The 17,311-nt window shown below is 44.6% G+C and overlaps 1 protein-coding gene across 2 annotated transcripts in view; it reads left to right on the top strand.

Annotated features, from left to right (window-relative positions):
* Nucleotides 1-17,311, top strand: part of LOC121684495 (tripartite motif-containing protein 3-like) — a 33,620-nt gene that overhangs the window by 11,924 nt on the left and 4,385 nt on the right. The window contains exons 1-12 of one of the 2 annotated variants that reach the window (XM_042064562.1): nucleotides 86-309; nucleotides 5,061-5,245; nucleotides 7,340-7,580; nucleotides 8,640-8,791; nucleotides 9,535-9,715; nucleotides 11,090-11,825; nucleotides 12,225-12,328; nucleotides 12,475-12,642; nucleotides 12,884-13,052; nucleotides 14,402-14,461; nucleotides 15,033-15,103; nucleotides 15,386-15,526. In XM_042064562.1, the coding sequence (XP_041920496.1) occupies nucleotides 5,100-5,245; nucleotides 7,340-7,580; nucleotides 8,640-8,791; nucleotides 9,535-9,715; nucleotides 11,090-11,825; nucleotides 12,225-12,328; nucleotides 12,475-12,642; nucleotides 12,884-13,052; nucleotides 14,402-14,461; nucleotides 15,033-15,103; nucleotides 15,386-15,526 (2,169 nt within the window). In that variant the 5' untranslated portion in view covers nucleotides 86-309; nucleotides 5,061-5,099. Of the gene's footprint in view, nucleotides 1-85; nucleotides 310-5,060; nucleotides 5,246-7,339; nucleotides 7,581-8,639; nucleotides 8,792-9,534; nucleotides 9,716-11,089; nucleotides 11,826-12,224; nucleotides 12,329-12,474; nucleotides 12,643-12,883; nucleotides 13,053-14,401; nucleotides 14,462-15,032; nucleotides 15,104-15,385; nucleotides 15,527-17,311 lie in introns of those variants that run through there. The other variant, XM_042064561.1, reaches the window with a different exon arrangement.

The raw sequence follows: 17,311 nt of genomic DNA, 5'->3' as shown, positions 1-17,311 counted from the left end.
GAGAGAGAGAGAGAGAGAGGCCCGCCCACAACACACAGTGAGCAGAGCTGAGCCGAGGGGCGTAGTTCAGTGCTGCTCCGCTTCCATCAAAGAGAGCTCAGCTCCTCTGCTCCCCACCCTGAAGCAGCCTCACACACACACACACACACACACACCCACACACGCGCAGCCAGTTCTAGGGAGGAGGTGGGAAGGAGAAAAGAGAACGAGAAACAGCTTATACGAGCTGTTAGGATGGAGCTCGTCTAGGACCCCTGGAGTCCCCGGCGTGGGGGGGGGGGGGGAGGCAGGCTGCCGTAGCAACGGAGGGTGAGTCGGCATTTCCTCTCCTCTCAGCGTCCACAGCCCACTCCCCCGGCGGCTATTGTGCGGGGCCACCGGGATTATGGTCGTCCAGGTCACGACCCGCGGCAGCGTGAGTGTGATATTAGCATAGGTTAGCCCGGTTGACGGACTAAACGTGGTGCGGGTCAATGCAACCCAGACAGAGGTTGAATGAATGGCTTTGTGTTCCCCCATGTGGAGGCAGCTGTGTTCATTTTGATACTCCCGGGGCATTGCATTACAGCCCTGCTGGGTATTGGTTTAATGTGGTGAGCTGCTTTTGGAATCTGGTCTTTTTTGGTGGTTTTCTGCTGTCAAAGTGGACTAATGCCTTTGCCAGTCATTTTGAAGATGAAGATGAAAAGCAGATCTTTTCTCTCTGGCATGTCTGTTGTTAGGGAGTATGAAATGCAGTCTTAAGAATAGATTTACTCAGTATGTGATGAGATGAAGAGACCACTCACACTCCAGCTTTGTCCACTCTCTCTCTCTCTCTCTCTCATGTATTTCTGATATACATATATATATATATATAGTATAGGAATGGTCTGTGTATGGACAACTAATTTGGCCTCACTGGTTCACAGTCAAACTGGGTTTCATTTATGTAAGTGACATTTTAGCTAATTCCTGTCTTAACGGTTCACATCCATAGTGACTTATCTGTTTCATAGCCACTAATTTGACAGCAGCCTTTGACATCCGTCATATCAAAGGTATTGCCTATTCATACAGATGAGATAAGCCTATTTAATATCCTAGTTGTTAAATAATATGGGTTTTTATATGCTATGTGTTCTAAATAATGAAAAAAATATTTTTTAAAGCAAACAAAAGAGACATATAATATTGTAAGTACCTAAACTAACAATACAGACTTAGATATGTTTGTTAGTGTTAGACCCACATATTACAGTATACAGGACAAGGACCATATTCTTTCAGCTATTATCTGAATCCCTCGAAAAGTTGTAACACTTTTATACTTACAGATTTTCTTAAAAGACCAACAGTATTCAGGTAGCCAAACAATTTGCAGTGTGGACTTACTATGACTTGGATTGGCCAACGGGGATTCCGAGATGTTATCTTTCATGTGAGGGCTTTATCAGGGAGAGGGTGTGGTCTGTGGCAGTGAAAGAGAGGCAGCCTGGTCCACACGCTCTACTGAGATTGGCCTTCCCAGCAGGTGCAGAGCTGGGAGATTTAAGATGAAGGCTTTGTTAAGAGCAGGTGCAGGGGATGGGGGGGGGGGCGGCTTCTGTCTGCAGTCCTGACATGGCATGGCAAGATGAGTCTCCAGGGGCATTCTGGAGGTTGCTGAGGTTTGGGGTATCTGTGGGTGAGCACACAGCAGGGTTCTTCTAGTATGAAAGGCCTTTTTCTGAGGTGGGATTTTTTTTTTCTTATATTTTTGCTTTTTAAAATAGACTGCCTGTGGATGTTTGCTTAAAAGTGTTCAATGCCCTCTTCTAATTAACTTCTGTGAAAGCATGGGTTCATAGATATTCTGACACACACACACACACATACACACATACACACACACATGCACACACACATAAGTAAGTATAAAGTAAAGTATATATTAAATATATATATTATATAAAGTATAAGTATATATAAGTTTTTGATCCCGTGAGGGAAATTTGGTCTCTGCATTTAACCCAATCGGTGAATTAGTGAAACACAAACAGCACACAGTGAACACACAGTGAGGTGAAGCACACACTAATCCCGGAGCTGCCTGCTACAACGGCGGCGCTCGGGGAGCAGTGAGGGGTTAGGTGCCTTGCTCAAGGGCACTTCAGCCATGGCCTACTGGTCGGGGCTCGAACCGGCAACCCTCCGGTTACAAGTCCAGAGTGCTAACCAGTGGGCCAAGGCTGCCCTTCTACATGCGCGCACTGGCGAGATTGAGAGAGGGAGAGAGTTGGAAAAAGATGAGGGGAGTAAATGAGATGGATCAGGGAAGAGAGAGAAAGAGAAAGAAATCAGATTCATATTATGTCCACATTTCAGAAAATGAGAAAATATGCAGTTGTCACAGTTATATTGCATGACTTTGCAGAGAACTTAACCTGCAAGTCAGACAGATAAATAAACTCATGTCTAGATCACCATTTTCATTTGTCTTTTGCACACCTTCATTTCACAGTGTACAAATACATGCAATTTCGGGTTCACTTCACAGTATCATGTGGTTGGTATTCCCGTTTTTTACGATCTGAAAAAGGCCCCAGGCCGAAACGTTATCAATTACTAAATACATCGATAAGGAGCCAGAGTGTGTGGCGGTTCTCTACCCTCTGTAAGTAATTTACCAGTGGCCAGCACCTCACCAGCAGTCCTTGGTGTGCATTACATTTGCCTTAAACACTTGGCAGTATGCCATACCTGTTCTGAACTGACCCCCGTGTCAGTGCATTTCATCGGTCTGTAGACATTATCAAATTCCATTTTGCTTATTTCAGACATTCACATTTTCCCTACCAGCAAAATGCCCTTTACATGCTCTTATCTGATACAGGCTACATCTTGTAATCATGAGGCTGCAGTGAAAACGAGTGGTTTTATTTCATCCTTACATGCCCCTGTCTCCCTCAGACGAGTGAGTGTGTGTGTGTGAAGTGAGTGAAGGCTGCTTAAAGGCTCAGTGACTCCATCAGCCTGGCTCTGTGCATAATGCTCTCCTCCTCATCTGGTCATTAGTGCACCAGCGGGGCGCAGACAGCAGACAAGATGAAAGCCCCCGACACAGCGGCGGCGGCGGTGGTGGTGTGGTGGAACACAGTGACCAGGTCAGGGGCTAGTTCTAATGGACACATCACAGCCTCCGCAGCCCCAGTCTCCTTTTATACATTTTCCTTCTTCTGCGCTCTGTCTGGACATCTAAAATAGGCCTCCTATCTGAGGGCATTGGCTGGCACGTGGCACCTGTCACAATGATGGGTCCCAGGCTGGGATGTGTCAAACCCTCACACCCCCCCCCCCCCCCCATACACACACACACACACACACACACACACACCCCACCTCCCCCTGAGAACACTGCCCTGCTTCATCAACACAAAGCCGTCCCTTAAACTGACATGGGAGTTCCAAGGATCGCCATTGTGCGGAACCTTCTCGAGTTACCAGAGCACTTAGGCCACAGAGCTAGAACACAGAGTGTGTGAGCGAGTGGGGGATTTGATAAGAAAGCTCCGCGCAGGCCAGTGAAAGGTCAAGCTGTCGGGAGACTGAATAGACGCCGGCACTGGAAAGGCCTCCTGCTGTGGCGAAAACAAGAGTGGCTGCTGCTGTTGTTGTTGATGATGATGATGATGTTGCTGTTGGAGAAACTGGTTTAATCCTCTCTTTATCTGTGCTCAAGTGACACCAGGGTCGCTGCAGATGGGGAGATGCGTGTCATCCGTGTAAACAACAAAGCTGTGCCCACCCCCTGCACCCACTCACTCACTGACTCGCTCGCTGGCACACTGTGGGACATGGGGGCAGGGCTAGTCTCTGTTGGAGGATTTGTAATCTATAATTCTGTAGTTATGCTGCATATCCAGCTTTACAGTGTCCAATTTAGGGCATGTACTGAAATGTTTATACATCATTTACAGATTTCTGGACTTGGGAAAAGAAAAGATAGAGATCAAAAAAATGTATTTGTGTATCAGCCATCATGAGAACTGTAAACATTTAGAGATGATGAGCTTAGAACTGTAAACATTTAGAGATGATGACCTTTACCCATAATGTTTATTGGTTCCAAGCAATATTTTAATTTAGTTACATTTCTTTTATTGTTTGTCTTAATACCATTAAAAGCAGATTTATTTTGCTGTATGTGTGTACTTGTCTATGGGGGGAATTTCTCACTTAACTAATTTCTCGCTCAGAGAAACAGGAAAAATTATACGTGTGTGTGTGTGTGTGTGTGTGTGTGTGTGTATATGTTTGTGTGTCAGCAGGAGAGACAATGTATAAGGTTGTGTATGTGTCTACAGTATATGTGTGGGTGTTTTGATGTTGTCTGTGTGTCCTGTATGTGTGTGGGTGTTGTATTTTTTTTAAAGTGAGTGTCTGTGTGTGTGTTGTGTGTGTGTGTGTGTGTGTGTGTGTGATGTGTCATCTGGCCGTCCTGTCAGGCGGGCGGGGGAGAGAGAGATGGATGTCTTCTCATAAGCCCACTGCTGGTTCGGGTAATTAGCTTGCACTGGAGCTTGGCCTTGCGGTCTTAATCACAGCTCCTCGTTTTTCTTCCCGCCCATTAGGACCTGTCGCACTTCAGTCCCCAACTCCGCCAACAGCCCCGGGCTCTTCCGCCACACTCTGTGCAGCGTTGCCCTGTTTACTTACAGTAGTATCGGCCACCTTCTCTGACCGGCTGTGGAGAGACCTGCCTAGAGTAGAGGAATAGGCCTTCAGTTTATAGGTGTGGTGTCAGGAATATTTGAGAACATGGCTGCAGGATTTCTTTCTGTCTCATTATCTGTCTTCTGGATTTTTGAGACAATGCCGGCTCAATGCATATAGTTCCAATTGATTCTCTGTTGTAGGTTGAAACATAAGAAAAAGATTCTTTGTCTTTTTACGTATCTATCTTTTTTACATATCTCTGTATCCACCTCACCTATGGTTATGACAGAGGTGTATACTGTTGGCAAAACAACAATACAACTGGCCAAACAAAACAATAAGAAAGACATTTAACCCCATGTCCTCTGCCTCTCTCTCCTCAGGTTGAGCGGTGCCAGTGGTGTCTCGTCCTCGTCTCGTGAATGTCTCTCACCATGGCCAAGCGTGAGACCGGCAGCACCAGCCCTGTGGTGCGGCAGATAGACAAGCAGTTCCTGGTGTGCAGCATCTGCCTGGATCACTACCACAACCCCAAAGTGCTGCCCTGTCTGCACACCTTCTGCGAGAAGTACGTGTACTACTCTCACACAACAACACCCGGTCTGTCTCACTCAGCCCAGAGCCTCCCGGATGGGATTTTGTTTTCTAGTTCTGAGGAGCTTTTTAAAGCTCAACATACACAGTCCTGATAACAAACGTTCTTTGATCCACAAAGTCCATGATGCTTCTGGGGCATGTCTCCTTACAGATGAAATGCCTGAGGTCTCCACAAAGCTTTCAGGAAGCAAGGGTTCTTTGATGTTAAAATTTCAGTAAGCAAGGGTTCTTTGACGTTTTGTTTTGAAATCCTTTTTCAGTCCAAATAGCAGCTGCTTCAGATACACATCTCTACGAGAGTTAAATGTCGAAGCAATCCCTAACAGTATTTATGGGAAAATTACCTGGGGGGTTGCTTCTATTGAATGCATATGTATACATTCATTCATTTGTCAGTCATGCCTTACCATAATCTATTAGCTATGCTGGGGGAAATGATAGTCTGACTCCAGTGTAACTGTACTGGCTGGGCTATGATTTCACTAGAGTGAGCAAACACTGAGGTTAGTGCTGTCTTCCATGGAGCTTGGGGATAAATATGTCTCTCTACTGAATAACGAAACTAGGTTTTCTGGTGACTAACCCTGCAGTTGGAAATAAACTATGCTGAAGGCTGCTCAAACCCATGTCACTCTAAAATTCACATGCCCTCAAGGGTGGCTTAAAATACAGAGTTACATGTTAGGGGAATTCTGTAGGTACCACGACCCTTTTACGCCTCCCTGAAATGCCGATATACACAATATATATATAGTCCTTGATGTATAAATAATGTAGACTTTGGGAAACTGGCACAAATGTAGGGACATATGTTTTAGGTCCTACACTCTGGCTACGGATGTCTGACACTCTTTTGCACCAGTATCCATAATTTATTTTTGCCTCAGCAAAATCACATTATCCGCGGTTTCGCTTCTCTGCTGTGCTATCTGTATGCTGACTGACCCCATTGGACTCCTGAAAAACTCGGCCACGCTCCATTACCTGCCAATAACAAGGCAGTGACTGGGGTTTGAATAGCCATTAAGGGTGGCCCCTTACACCCTGTGGTCTTTTTAAGAAAAATGATACTATGACATCAGCCTGACTTTACAAGAGTAATCCCCCCAACCCTCCCTAAAAATAGGCCAGGAAGAGTGAGGATTGAATAACAGTGTGAAAACATGCTGGTCTCTGACTTGGGTTGAACGTTCGGCTTTTCTTGTGTTGTCATGCTGAAACCACGTCCTATGAACAGAGCGCAGTCGCATACACCGGTGATGACACAGCTTGCTGGCAGTCCACACTCATTCCCGCAGACTGCTTTGACTCATAAATCCGGAATGTTCTTCTCCTCCACCTTTTTCATTTTCCGTTCTCGTCCACTGTGCCGGACTAAGCCATTAAATATAGAGAAGCGAGCAGTTGCCCTGCAGTAAGCTCACTTAATGGCTGTTTATGACGCTGCAACTGCAATACAAGGCTGGTAGAGGTTGAGGATTTCGAAATGCTGACCGTGTTTGATAGCATAGGATTGCCATATTGCAGCCAATTGAAGCTTCTTCAGCATAGATTCAAGATAGCAAAACATCCAATTTCTTCGAGAAGATTCTGTGTTAAATTATTGATTATATTCCATGTATTAGAAATTATTTTGATATTTACATATTGCTGAGGTAATCTTTCATTATGCTCAGGACACATACTGATGCTCACCATGACTCCTGATGGATATTTGTGAGGCTGTTTAGAATTCTACATGTGTACAGCACTGACATTTAACAGACATCGATACGATGCCAGTGTTTGCGTGAGAAACTGTGACACCACATGCATGCACACCCAGACACACACACACACACCCACACACAGACATGCAAACGTTGCCACACACACACACACACACACACACACACACACACACACACACACACACATACACACATACACACACACACACACACACATACACACATACACACACACACACACACACACACACACATCCTGCATGAACACACAGACATGTACCCATATTTGTAGTCCTAACACATTAGTCATAACTGTCCACTCCTCCTCTCCACAGATGCCTACAGAACTACATCCCCCCTCAGTCCCTGACGCTGTCGTGCCCCGTGTGCCGCCAGACGTCCATCCTGCCTGAGAAGGGTGTGGCTGCGCTGCAGAACAACTTCTTCATCACCAACCTGATGGAGGTGCTCCAGCGCGACCCCGAGTGTGCCCAGCCCGAGGCCTGCAGCGTGCTGGAGTCAGTCAGCGCAGCCTCCGCCTGCCAGCCCCTCTCCTGCCCCAACCACGAGGGCAAGGTAGGGAGGGAGAGAGAGACACACACACACACACACACACACACACACACACATATACAGCTCTGGATGAAATTAAGAGACCACTGCACATTTTTCTGATGTCATCCTACGGTCGCTGAGTGACATTGGAATGAATTGACGGTCATATTCAAAATTAAGAGACCACTGCATATTTGAATATGACCATCAACTCATTCGAATGTCACTCAGCAACCATAGGATGACATTACTTCATTCACTCACATACATACAGACACATACACTTACACGCCTCCATAAATCCATCCATCCATCCGGGCAGCCGTGGCATACTGGTTAGCACTTCGGACCTGTAACCGAAGTACATACTAGCTTACTACTGTATATGTAAGCATACACTCTCACACTCATACACATCAAATACACCCATTAGCACATTCACACATGGGCTCTTAGACATACTGTATGCAAACACTATCCCCCCCCCACACACACACACATTCAAAAGGCTGATTTCAGCATAAATCAAGCCTTTATTCATGAGGGCAAACCATGGTTAATCCTCACCCACGGATTAAATACACATTAGCTTTAGGATGAATGCTACTTAGCACTTTTATCAGTGTTATAGCTGCGCTCCAACAAGCAGGCCAGAGTGATTAAACTATACACCCTGGTTAGCTGCGCTCCAACAAGCAGGCCAGAGTGATTAAACTATACACCCTGGTGCTGTCACACACTCAAACAGCTGAGACTGCAGTTACTGAACACACACACACACACACACACACACTAACACACACTCACTTACACAGCAGAGTTTCTGTGTTTGCAAAAACTGCTGGCTCATGCTGTTGATGTCACTGTCATAACTCTTACAAGCACACTCTCAAACCTCTATTTAATCCCAAATAAATGTTTGTCCCTCCCTAACTGTGGTCAAATTTTCCAAATAAATGTTTGTAAATTAGTGAACTCCTTAAGTGAAAGAACAGACTGGTCAATGTTTTGATTTTGACAGTTAAAAATCTGTATAACATTTATATTTTGCTCATGCTGGCTCCTCTGCTCCCCCTGCAGGTGATGGAGTTTTACTGCGAGTCATGCGAGACCGCAATGTGCCTGGAGTGCACAGAGGGGGAGCACAGAGAACACGTGACGGTTCCACTGCGTGATGTTCTAGAGCAGCACAAATCAGCCTTGAAGAACCAACTAGATGCCATTCGCAACAGGTACAACATACAGATAATTTTCCACTGAAAATTCCCTAAAATGTGTGGAAACACTTCCTGTCACATGCATCACAATACAGTACTTTAACACATGTACATTTTTGCTAAACATAGTTATCAACATTGTGCAGAATGTACAGTTCATTCTTTGGATGTAAAAAACATCTGCTAAACTAGCTATTCACATGAACATGGGCAACATGCAGTAAATATATGGTACAACATTTCACTTCTACACAGAGAGCTAACAATTCTCTCAGAAATACAGTATTGTCAGTATGCTTATGTGTCTGTGGAAGTTCAATGAGGGTTCATTATGAACCAAATATACTTGGAAATATTGTTGCACATCACACCTGAGGCTTACAGATTTGCGGTGTCCACACACCGGTAGTGCAGAATCATACACACCTCATTAAGGGTGCAGTGAGGAGCCCTAGAGGGTTCATCAGTGTCTCTCTCCCTCTCAAGGAAAACTCCGGTGGACTTCTGTAAAAGCCCCCTGGCTTTCAGCTTTCAGCCAAATAAAGGATTAACTTTCCATATTTTATACAAAAGAATGATTTGTGTAGGGAGAGGTTCGACTCAAGTTGTACAAAGAAAGATTAGCCATGATTAATCATGAAAATGCCTTTCAGTGTAACTTGGCAGTCACTAAACATATTGTTGTTTAACAAAGCTGGTAGTGAACTCTATCCAAGAACGTCTGTGGACCAAACACCATGTCCCCTCTCCTCCTACAGGTTGCCACAGCTGACGGCGGCCATTGACACGGTGAACGACATCTCCAAGCAGTTGACGGAGCGTAAGAACGAGGCGGTGAGCGAGATCAACAGCACATTTGAGGAACTGGAGCGAGCGCTGCACCAGCGCAAGGGCACCCTCATCACCGACCTGGAGAACATCTGCAGCGCCAAACAGAAGGTGAGCACATAGTCTCACAATCACTTCATTAATTAATTAATTCATTCATTTATCCATTCATTCATTCATTCATCCAGCCAGCCATCCATCCATACATCCATGCACTCATCCATCCATCCATCCATTTATTCATCCATTCATTCATTTGTTCATTCATTCATTCATTCATTCTACAGTACAGCTCTGGGTATAGTCCACAATTCTGGTGAAAGATTGTTCATATTTGAGTTTAGCCAATCAGCCAACACTCCTTTCCTTGCTGCTGAAGCAACATGTTGATTGGCTGGAGCAGTGTATGGTTCAGTCCAAGCCTTGTTTCCAGTGTACAGCCAAAAGTCTTTTTGGGCACATACACAAGAAGAACAACAAAAGGACCGTGAGGTGCAATGAGCTGAATTGAACAAATAGCATATGAGATTAGAAGCATGAACTGTGCCTTTAAATATGACTCTGTCCTTCCTTGCACATCCATCTCTCTCTCTCTCTCTCTCTCTCTCTCTCCCCCCCCTTCTCCTTCTGTTACACATCCTCTGAGAGGTCCCAGACTCTTTGTCGTGCGGTTTCAGCATGTAAGCCACAGCTCCTTCGACCAATTCATTTTGATTAGGCAGGCTGACAGACCTGTTCCCACTGAATAACAACTTGGCCATTTAAATCTTTTTTTAACATGCTATGGCTTGACCCTCTCCGGCTTTCCAAGCCCGCTCTGCTGCCTCTAACCAAGCTGTCTAGCTAAATTAAGTCCCCAGAGAGGTTTTTACCTATGGAGAAGGTCCATTTAAATTGAACACGAAGAACCTGTGCTCTTTGAAGCTTGTCCTGTGCCGTAATTGACCTCTGAAAGGCTCAATAGGATGGTGCAGAGTATTGATGGACTGATCCTGAATGAAGATCCAAGCTGTAGACCTTTTCTAAGCTTGTCTAAAATCATTTTAGTCTTTCTCTGTCCTTTAAAATGTTGGGTCATTTTTTGCATTATCCCTTTTCATGTCAACTACAACTCCATTTTACTCTCCCCTTCCCCCATATCTCATCTTCTTTTCTCTACTCGACTTCTGCCTCTCTTGCCTCTATTTCTGTATGAATATTTTGCTGTGTGTGTGTGTGTGTGTGTATGTGTGCGTGTGTGATCATGAGGCGTTGTGAATAACGGTTAGGAAATAAAAGCAGGTGAGGTGAGGTCTCGTGGGGAGAGTACAGGTGGAATGTTTTGATTTACAGCAGAATACCCAATCTGGAAGATTGAGCAGAAGCAGACTCTCCCTGTCACCTTACAATCTCTTCCTGTTGTCCTTCCTGCTCTCTCATCCTCCCCTTGTCTTCCTTCCTGTTCTCTCATCCTCCCCTCCATCCGTCTCTCCCTCCCTTCTGCAGGTGTTGCAGGCCCAGTTGGCGGCGCTGCTCCAGGGGAAGGAGAACATCCTGAGCAGCTGCAGCTTCACGGAGCAGGCGCTGTCGCACGGCAGCGCCACCGAGGTGCTGCTGGTGCAGAAGCAGATGGGTGAGCGCGTGGCGGCGCTGGCGCAGCACGACTTCCCCGAGCGGCCACACGAGAACGGCCACCTGGACTGCCAGGTGGAGACGGAGGGCCTGCGCCGCTCCATCCAGAACCTGGGCGTGCTGCTGACCACCGCCGCCGTGGGGCACACGAGCGTGGCTACGGGCGAGGGCCTGCGCCACGCGCTGGTCGGCCAGCCGGCCACTGTCACCGTCACCACCAAGGACAAGGGCGGCGAGCTGGTGCGCACGGGAAACGCCGAGCTGCGCGCACGCATCCTCACCGCCGACGGCTCGACGCACGCCGAGGCCGACGTGGCCGACAACAAGAACGGCACGTACGAGGTGAGCTACACCATGCGGGCCGAGGGCGAGTTCTCCTTCCAGCTGCTGCTCTACAGGCAGCCCGTGCGGGGCAGCCCCTTCCGCCTGCGCGCCGTCAAGGCCTCGGATGTGCCACAGTCGCCCGACGACGTCAAGAGGCGGGTGAAGTCGCCCAGCGGTGGAGGCGGTGGACACGTCCGGCAGAAGGCGGTCAGGAGGCCCTCCAGCATGTACAGCACCACCAAGAAGAAGGAGAACCCCATTGAGGATGAGCTCATCTACAGAGTGGGTGAGTAGAGACATCCTCTGCTTAGTAACTATGGTGTGGACCATCAGCTTGTTTCCAGTGTATATGCTAGTTTCCCCTTTGTTGTGTTCCATAGATAAATTGAACACACTTCCACTGACTTATAATGCATTTAATACACTGTGTGACTAGACAGACTATTACATAAGACTGGGGCTGGCTGTAGCTGGTTTGCAAGCTAACTTAGCTTGGATATTTGAACAATACGGACCATAGGCATTTTGACATTACGTCATTCTCCTGCCATTTTGGAAGTCTGTTTTGGATGTTTCAAAGTAAGCAAAACTCTAAATAGCACCTTTAAGAATTTCATGTGAGAACTGTACAATTCTGTGACACTAGTGGCTGAGTGTGCTACGGTATACTTTTGACTGTCCTCAGGCACACGTGGGCGTGAAAGAGGGGAGTTCACCAACCTACAAGGCATTTCTGCCTCCAGCAATGGTCGAATTGTGGTGGCTGACAGCAACAACCAGTGCATACAGGTTAGTGCTTGTCAGTGAAAGTGCTTTTTAAGAGATTAGTTGCAAACAGCCTTTAAGAAACAAATTATAGATAATTTTTGCAGGCGTTGGTCTTGTCAATCAAAGATAATTCCAGTTATTTCAAACTAAACCCACCTCCATCACAGGTCTTCTCCAATGATGGGCAGTTTAAACTAAGATTTGGGGTCAGAGGTCGTTCCCCAGGGCAACTGCAGCGCCCCACAGGGGTGACCGTAGATACAAATGGTGACATCATTGTGGCCGACTACGACAACCGATGGGTCAGCATCTTCTCCTCGGACGGGAAGTTTAAGGTAAATGTGTGGGAGCCGAATAGAGAGATCAAAACGTTAGTCTTTAGCTGTATGCTAAGCGCCAGTACTATCACTAGCAACTCTTAACTGATAGCTCAAATTATGAGAGTTTTTAATTCAAAGGAATGTGATACAGACATGGAACGAACAGATGTATATCCATGTCTGTACCAAGCCATTTTCTGAATCACCACCGGTAAAAATATGACTTCTAAACCTTGTCCCTCTTGTTCCTGGACAGAATAAAATCGGAGCAGGAAGACTAATGGGACCAAAGGGAGTAGCGGTGGACAAAAATGGCCACATCATCACCGTGGACAATAAGGCCTGCTGCGTGTTCATCTTCCAGTCCAATGGCAAACTGGTGACCAAATTTGGTGCGAGAGGAACATCAGACAGACAGTTTACAGGTACAGAACAATGTCTGTAGCATTTAGAACTGATGTCTGCCTAACATGACTACTACAATTACTACAATTAACATATACACAGTGTAGATTACACCACAGTTACCATAACAATTAACATATAAAACATGAATCACAGTATTCGAGTTCAGTGGGAACTCTCTCACAGACGCCCTGTTTGTCCATACGGTCATATGATAGTTTTGGGTTAGCAGAGTTTAAGCGAGTTTAATATTCTCATCATTTTATATTAACTCTCTTCATAACCACACTTTGTCAACTCCTCTGTCTAGATCAAGTCAATGCTATATAAAGTCAATAGAGTCAACACGCAATCATCCAGTTTCCCCTCTGACTGTTGTAGTCAACAGTGAGACATGAACCTTGTCATTGGCATAGAGGAGATTGTTATTGTGGTAATGACTAGACGTCTAACAAAGAGGAACCAGAAATGGCTGGTAACGTGGGGAGAGGAAGTCACTTTAATCATTTGATGGGCCAGATTTACCCAGGCTTGCTACCAGTGATTTGCATGCTCCCAAACAAGCATGTCATCCTTTCATGTAGTCATTTGAATGTCCAGCATTAGTCCATGGTCCTTTGATTTGATGCCACCGTTGTGATGTGAGAAAGATCTTTTCAGTGGGTCGAAAGTCACCCAGAATGCTTTAAGTGGGAGCATTCAGTAAATTTAGACCATGAAATCGTCGCATTAAGCTACTTGTCATGTGGTGGAAGAGCAGACAGTTGAAGGTTCTGATTGCATGCTTCTTTTGTTCTCTTTTTTGCTATGCATGCCTGCCAATTTACATGAATTAAGTTGGGCCATGAGTAGGGCAGATTATTAGACTGTGTGTTAATCAAGGCAAAGAGAAATTGACTCCAAGTAAAGTGATGATTATATACTAATTATTTGATAACATAAGACAGAGTGAAAGAAATGTGTTAATGTTTAATAGGTTGTCATCGCAGAACTCAATAAGATCAAAATGGTCCTATTTAACCTTTACTGGAAGCATCTAACGTTGTACAGTTATACTATTTTCCTAATACATCATTACATTTAAGCATGATGTTACACTTGATCATTCCATTTGATCAACTGCTGTGTCAGATTTACTGAGAATGTGTAGACACATTCTTTTATAACATGAAGATAGCTATGGAGTTCTGTGATTTAGTGCTATAAAGACTCATATTGTTGAAATAAATTCATCTTTGTTTTAGTAATTTACTCCACTTGTGGATTGGTCAGATCTTAGCAATGGGAGTGTGGCCATGGACACGTCCCCTTCCATTGTTTATTTTCTGAATGGCAATGCTGACGTCAACCTTTATTTTATTCCCTCCAGACAAGAGTGGTGCAAACAATACACTGGAGCAAAAGCTTAGTAAATCAGGCCCAGTGTTCAGTAAGTACGCTACTGGATGTGTAAGTTACCCGCTCTGTGTCTGTGAATGTAAACACATCAAGGGTCATTTGTTGTCTTCTTTAGTCATTATTTCATTCTCATTTTCACCCCCTTGCCTTTTCTCTCTATCTATTATCACAACATATTGCTTTCATCTTCTCTTTCTTTCTTTCTTTCTCTTTGTGTGTGTGATTTAAAACGAGTTTGTTTTGTTTTTGTTTTGTTAAGTACTTGTTTTTGTGTTGTTGTGTCCTTGTTTGCATTTTATATTCATCTGACTGAAGTGGTAATATCTGTGTGGTTGTGACATCGACATAAACCAAATTAAAAAGATTGTCTCATCTCTTTATAGCCTTTACTGCTGGATGGATCACCATGACAATTTAAATAAATAGTCCTCTGTCTCACTGTTGTTTTGAGTTGAAGACGTCTGTCATCACTTTAACACAGGGTTTCCCAGTACAGGCAAAAATAGATCTTCCTCCTCCATTTATGATTCACCATCCTCTCTTCCTCTCTACCACTCCTCTTCTTTCTCTTCTCTCTCTATCTCTTTTTTATCTCCCTGAAGGTCCACACTTTGTTGCTGTCAACAACAAGAATGAAATCATTGTGACAGATTTCCACAATCATTCCGTGAAGGTAAAGTTTTTTTTTGCTTACAATTTGTTTTAGAGCAATTTACAGGCAAAGTTTTTTTTTTTTTTTTTGCTATTTCAAATAAAATGATTTTGATTAAGTTGGTTACATGAATAAACTTCATTGTTATTGGGCAAGCTGTATTATATTTAGTTGTATACAGACTCCATGTTTCCCTGTTGTGCTCCCCAAATGACTGTTTCCATGTGCTTTCTGGGACAGATAGTCCACATCCTGTTTTAGAAGAGGTTGATATACAATGACCCGGCCCCACATTTCCTCTAGGTGTACAGTGCTGATGGGGAGTTCCTGTTTAAGTTCGGCTCTCACGGAGAGGGCAACGGCCAGTTCAATGCTCCCACCGGGGTGGCTGTGGATTCCAATGGCAACATCATCGTGGCAGATTGGGGGAACAGCCGGATACAGGTAGGACAGTGCTAGCTGTCCAGAGCTATAGACATCTGTATCAATCACTAGGCTAGTATTTATCTGACCTGAATCAGAGGGCACACACAGGCACATGAATAAACAGAAGGATTAGATAGATATGAACTTCAAACAATGGATTAATAAATAAATTAATAAAATAAATGTAAAATGGATTATTGAAAGCACTGTGCTGTTTTGTGCATGTCATACCAAATGGTGCTGCAGTTGCTTTGTATTGCTAAAACATGATGGCAGTATCAACCCTTTAGAATCATGTTTCCTGATTATCACTAGTATTCACTGGCATATATATTTACTCTTGATCAGGTTAATGCATTCAATTGATAAACAACTGAATGCTTGAAGTTGCATTTCTTTAACCCTCTTGAGTCAGAGGGCAGACTCAAAAAAACAGTATGATGCTTGGGTGTTTTATCCCAGTGCATTTCTTGTTACTGCTACTTTACAATATGTATAAGTAGTTTGCATGTCTTGTTTTACTTTTTATTTTCACTAGGTAGTAGAATATTTTACAAAGAAAGGTTTTAGTTGTTATGTCCTTATTGAGGCAATAGTTAAGTAGCAGTAATGGCTCCTGTAATGGCTGGAGAATGGACAACTTGAAGCCCTTGGTTGCTGGCATTCTTTCGTCCACCTTAAGGTTCCTGTGGGGATGATGGAGTGCTTTGCAGGCGTTCTGGATGGTGTCCAGCTGAGGTCTGGCTCTGAACAGGCTGTCGTGTCTCTCGCTTGCCCTCCTCTTGTCATTTTTCGCATCTTGGTGTGGATCGCTCATGTGAACGCTCCAGGAAATCGTTCTGTACCAGTCCCTACTCATGAGACTGCCAGGGAACGGTGCGGAGAAAATGTTATTCTGATGCCAGCAATCGGGAGATATGCTCCAGCTTTACCTTGGCCATGTAAAATAAAACAGCCTCATTTACTTGGAGAAAGCGCTGACCTCCACGTTGGTCCACTTGTACTTGCATCCTCTTGCAATGCTTTTTAGCTGTCTGCTTGTTGGTTCTCTCGCACGCAAACCTTGACAGCGGTCTTGACCGCAGGTGTGGGCCTCTGCTGTGAGCAGCTGGACACCCAGAGGCTGTAGATGATTGAATTGCAACGCTGCTGGTGCCACATCGACCTCTTTCTCTGTGTTCCATCATGGAGTTGACAGAGTGTCATCAGTCCTGCATTTTTTCTTTGATGGAGATGAGAGCTCACCATTTCTAGTGCCTAGTCTGGGGAGTCTTCATATCTGTAAACATGCATTTAAGGACATAAGTATCTTGCTTAAATCTGATATGGAGCAACTGCAAACAATACAGGTATAGAGATCAGCCAGATAGTTACCACATTCCACATCTGAAATGCACACAATAACAATATTCACATGATACAACATTAAGTGAATATGGAAGTGCTGCAGCCATCATATATGGATAGCCACACTGGCAACCCATTGTGTTCATTTGCAATCCGATGACTGTCAGGAGTTTAAAGATAGGTCTATGTTTCAGTTCAGTCAGTTCCTAGTTTTCTTATATAAACCTATGCTGGATGTCGGTTAGGATGAACTAGATTTCAGTTTTTAAATGTCACAACACAACCTTTTATGCTGCACAGTGCATGCCATTTTCCAAAAATGTCATGCCCATACATACACTATACAAAAGTATTGGGATACCTGCCATTACACCAACAGGAACTTCAATGACATTGCATTCTAAATAGGTATTAATATTGAGTTGGTTCCCTTTTACAGCTTTAGCCATTTCCAGT

The sequence above is a fragment of the Alosa sapidissima genome, chromosome 15 (genome assembly GCF_018492685.1).
Source record: "Alosa sapidissima isolate fAloSap1 chromosome 15, fAloSap1.pri, whole genome shotgun sequence".
NCBI lineage: Eukaryota > Metazoa > Chordata > Actinopteri > Clupeiformes > Clupeidae > Alosa > Alosa sapidissima.
Note: the sequence above shows the minus strand (reverse complement) of the source record. Positions and strands in the feature narration are given on the sequence as shown.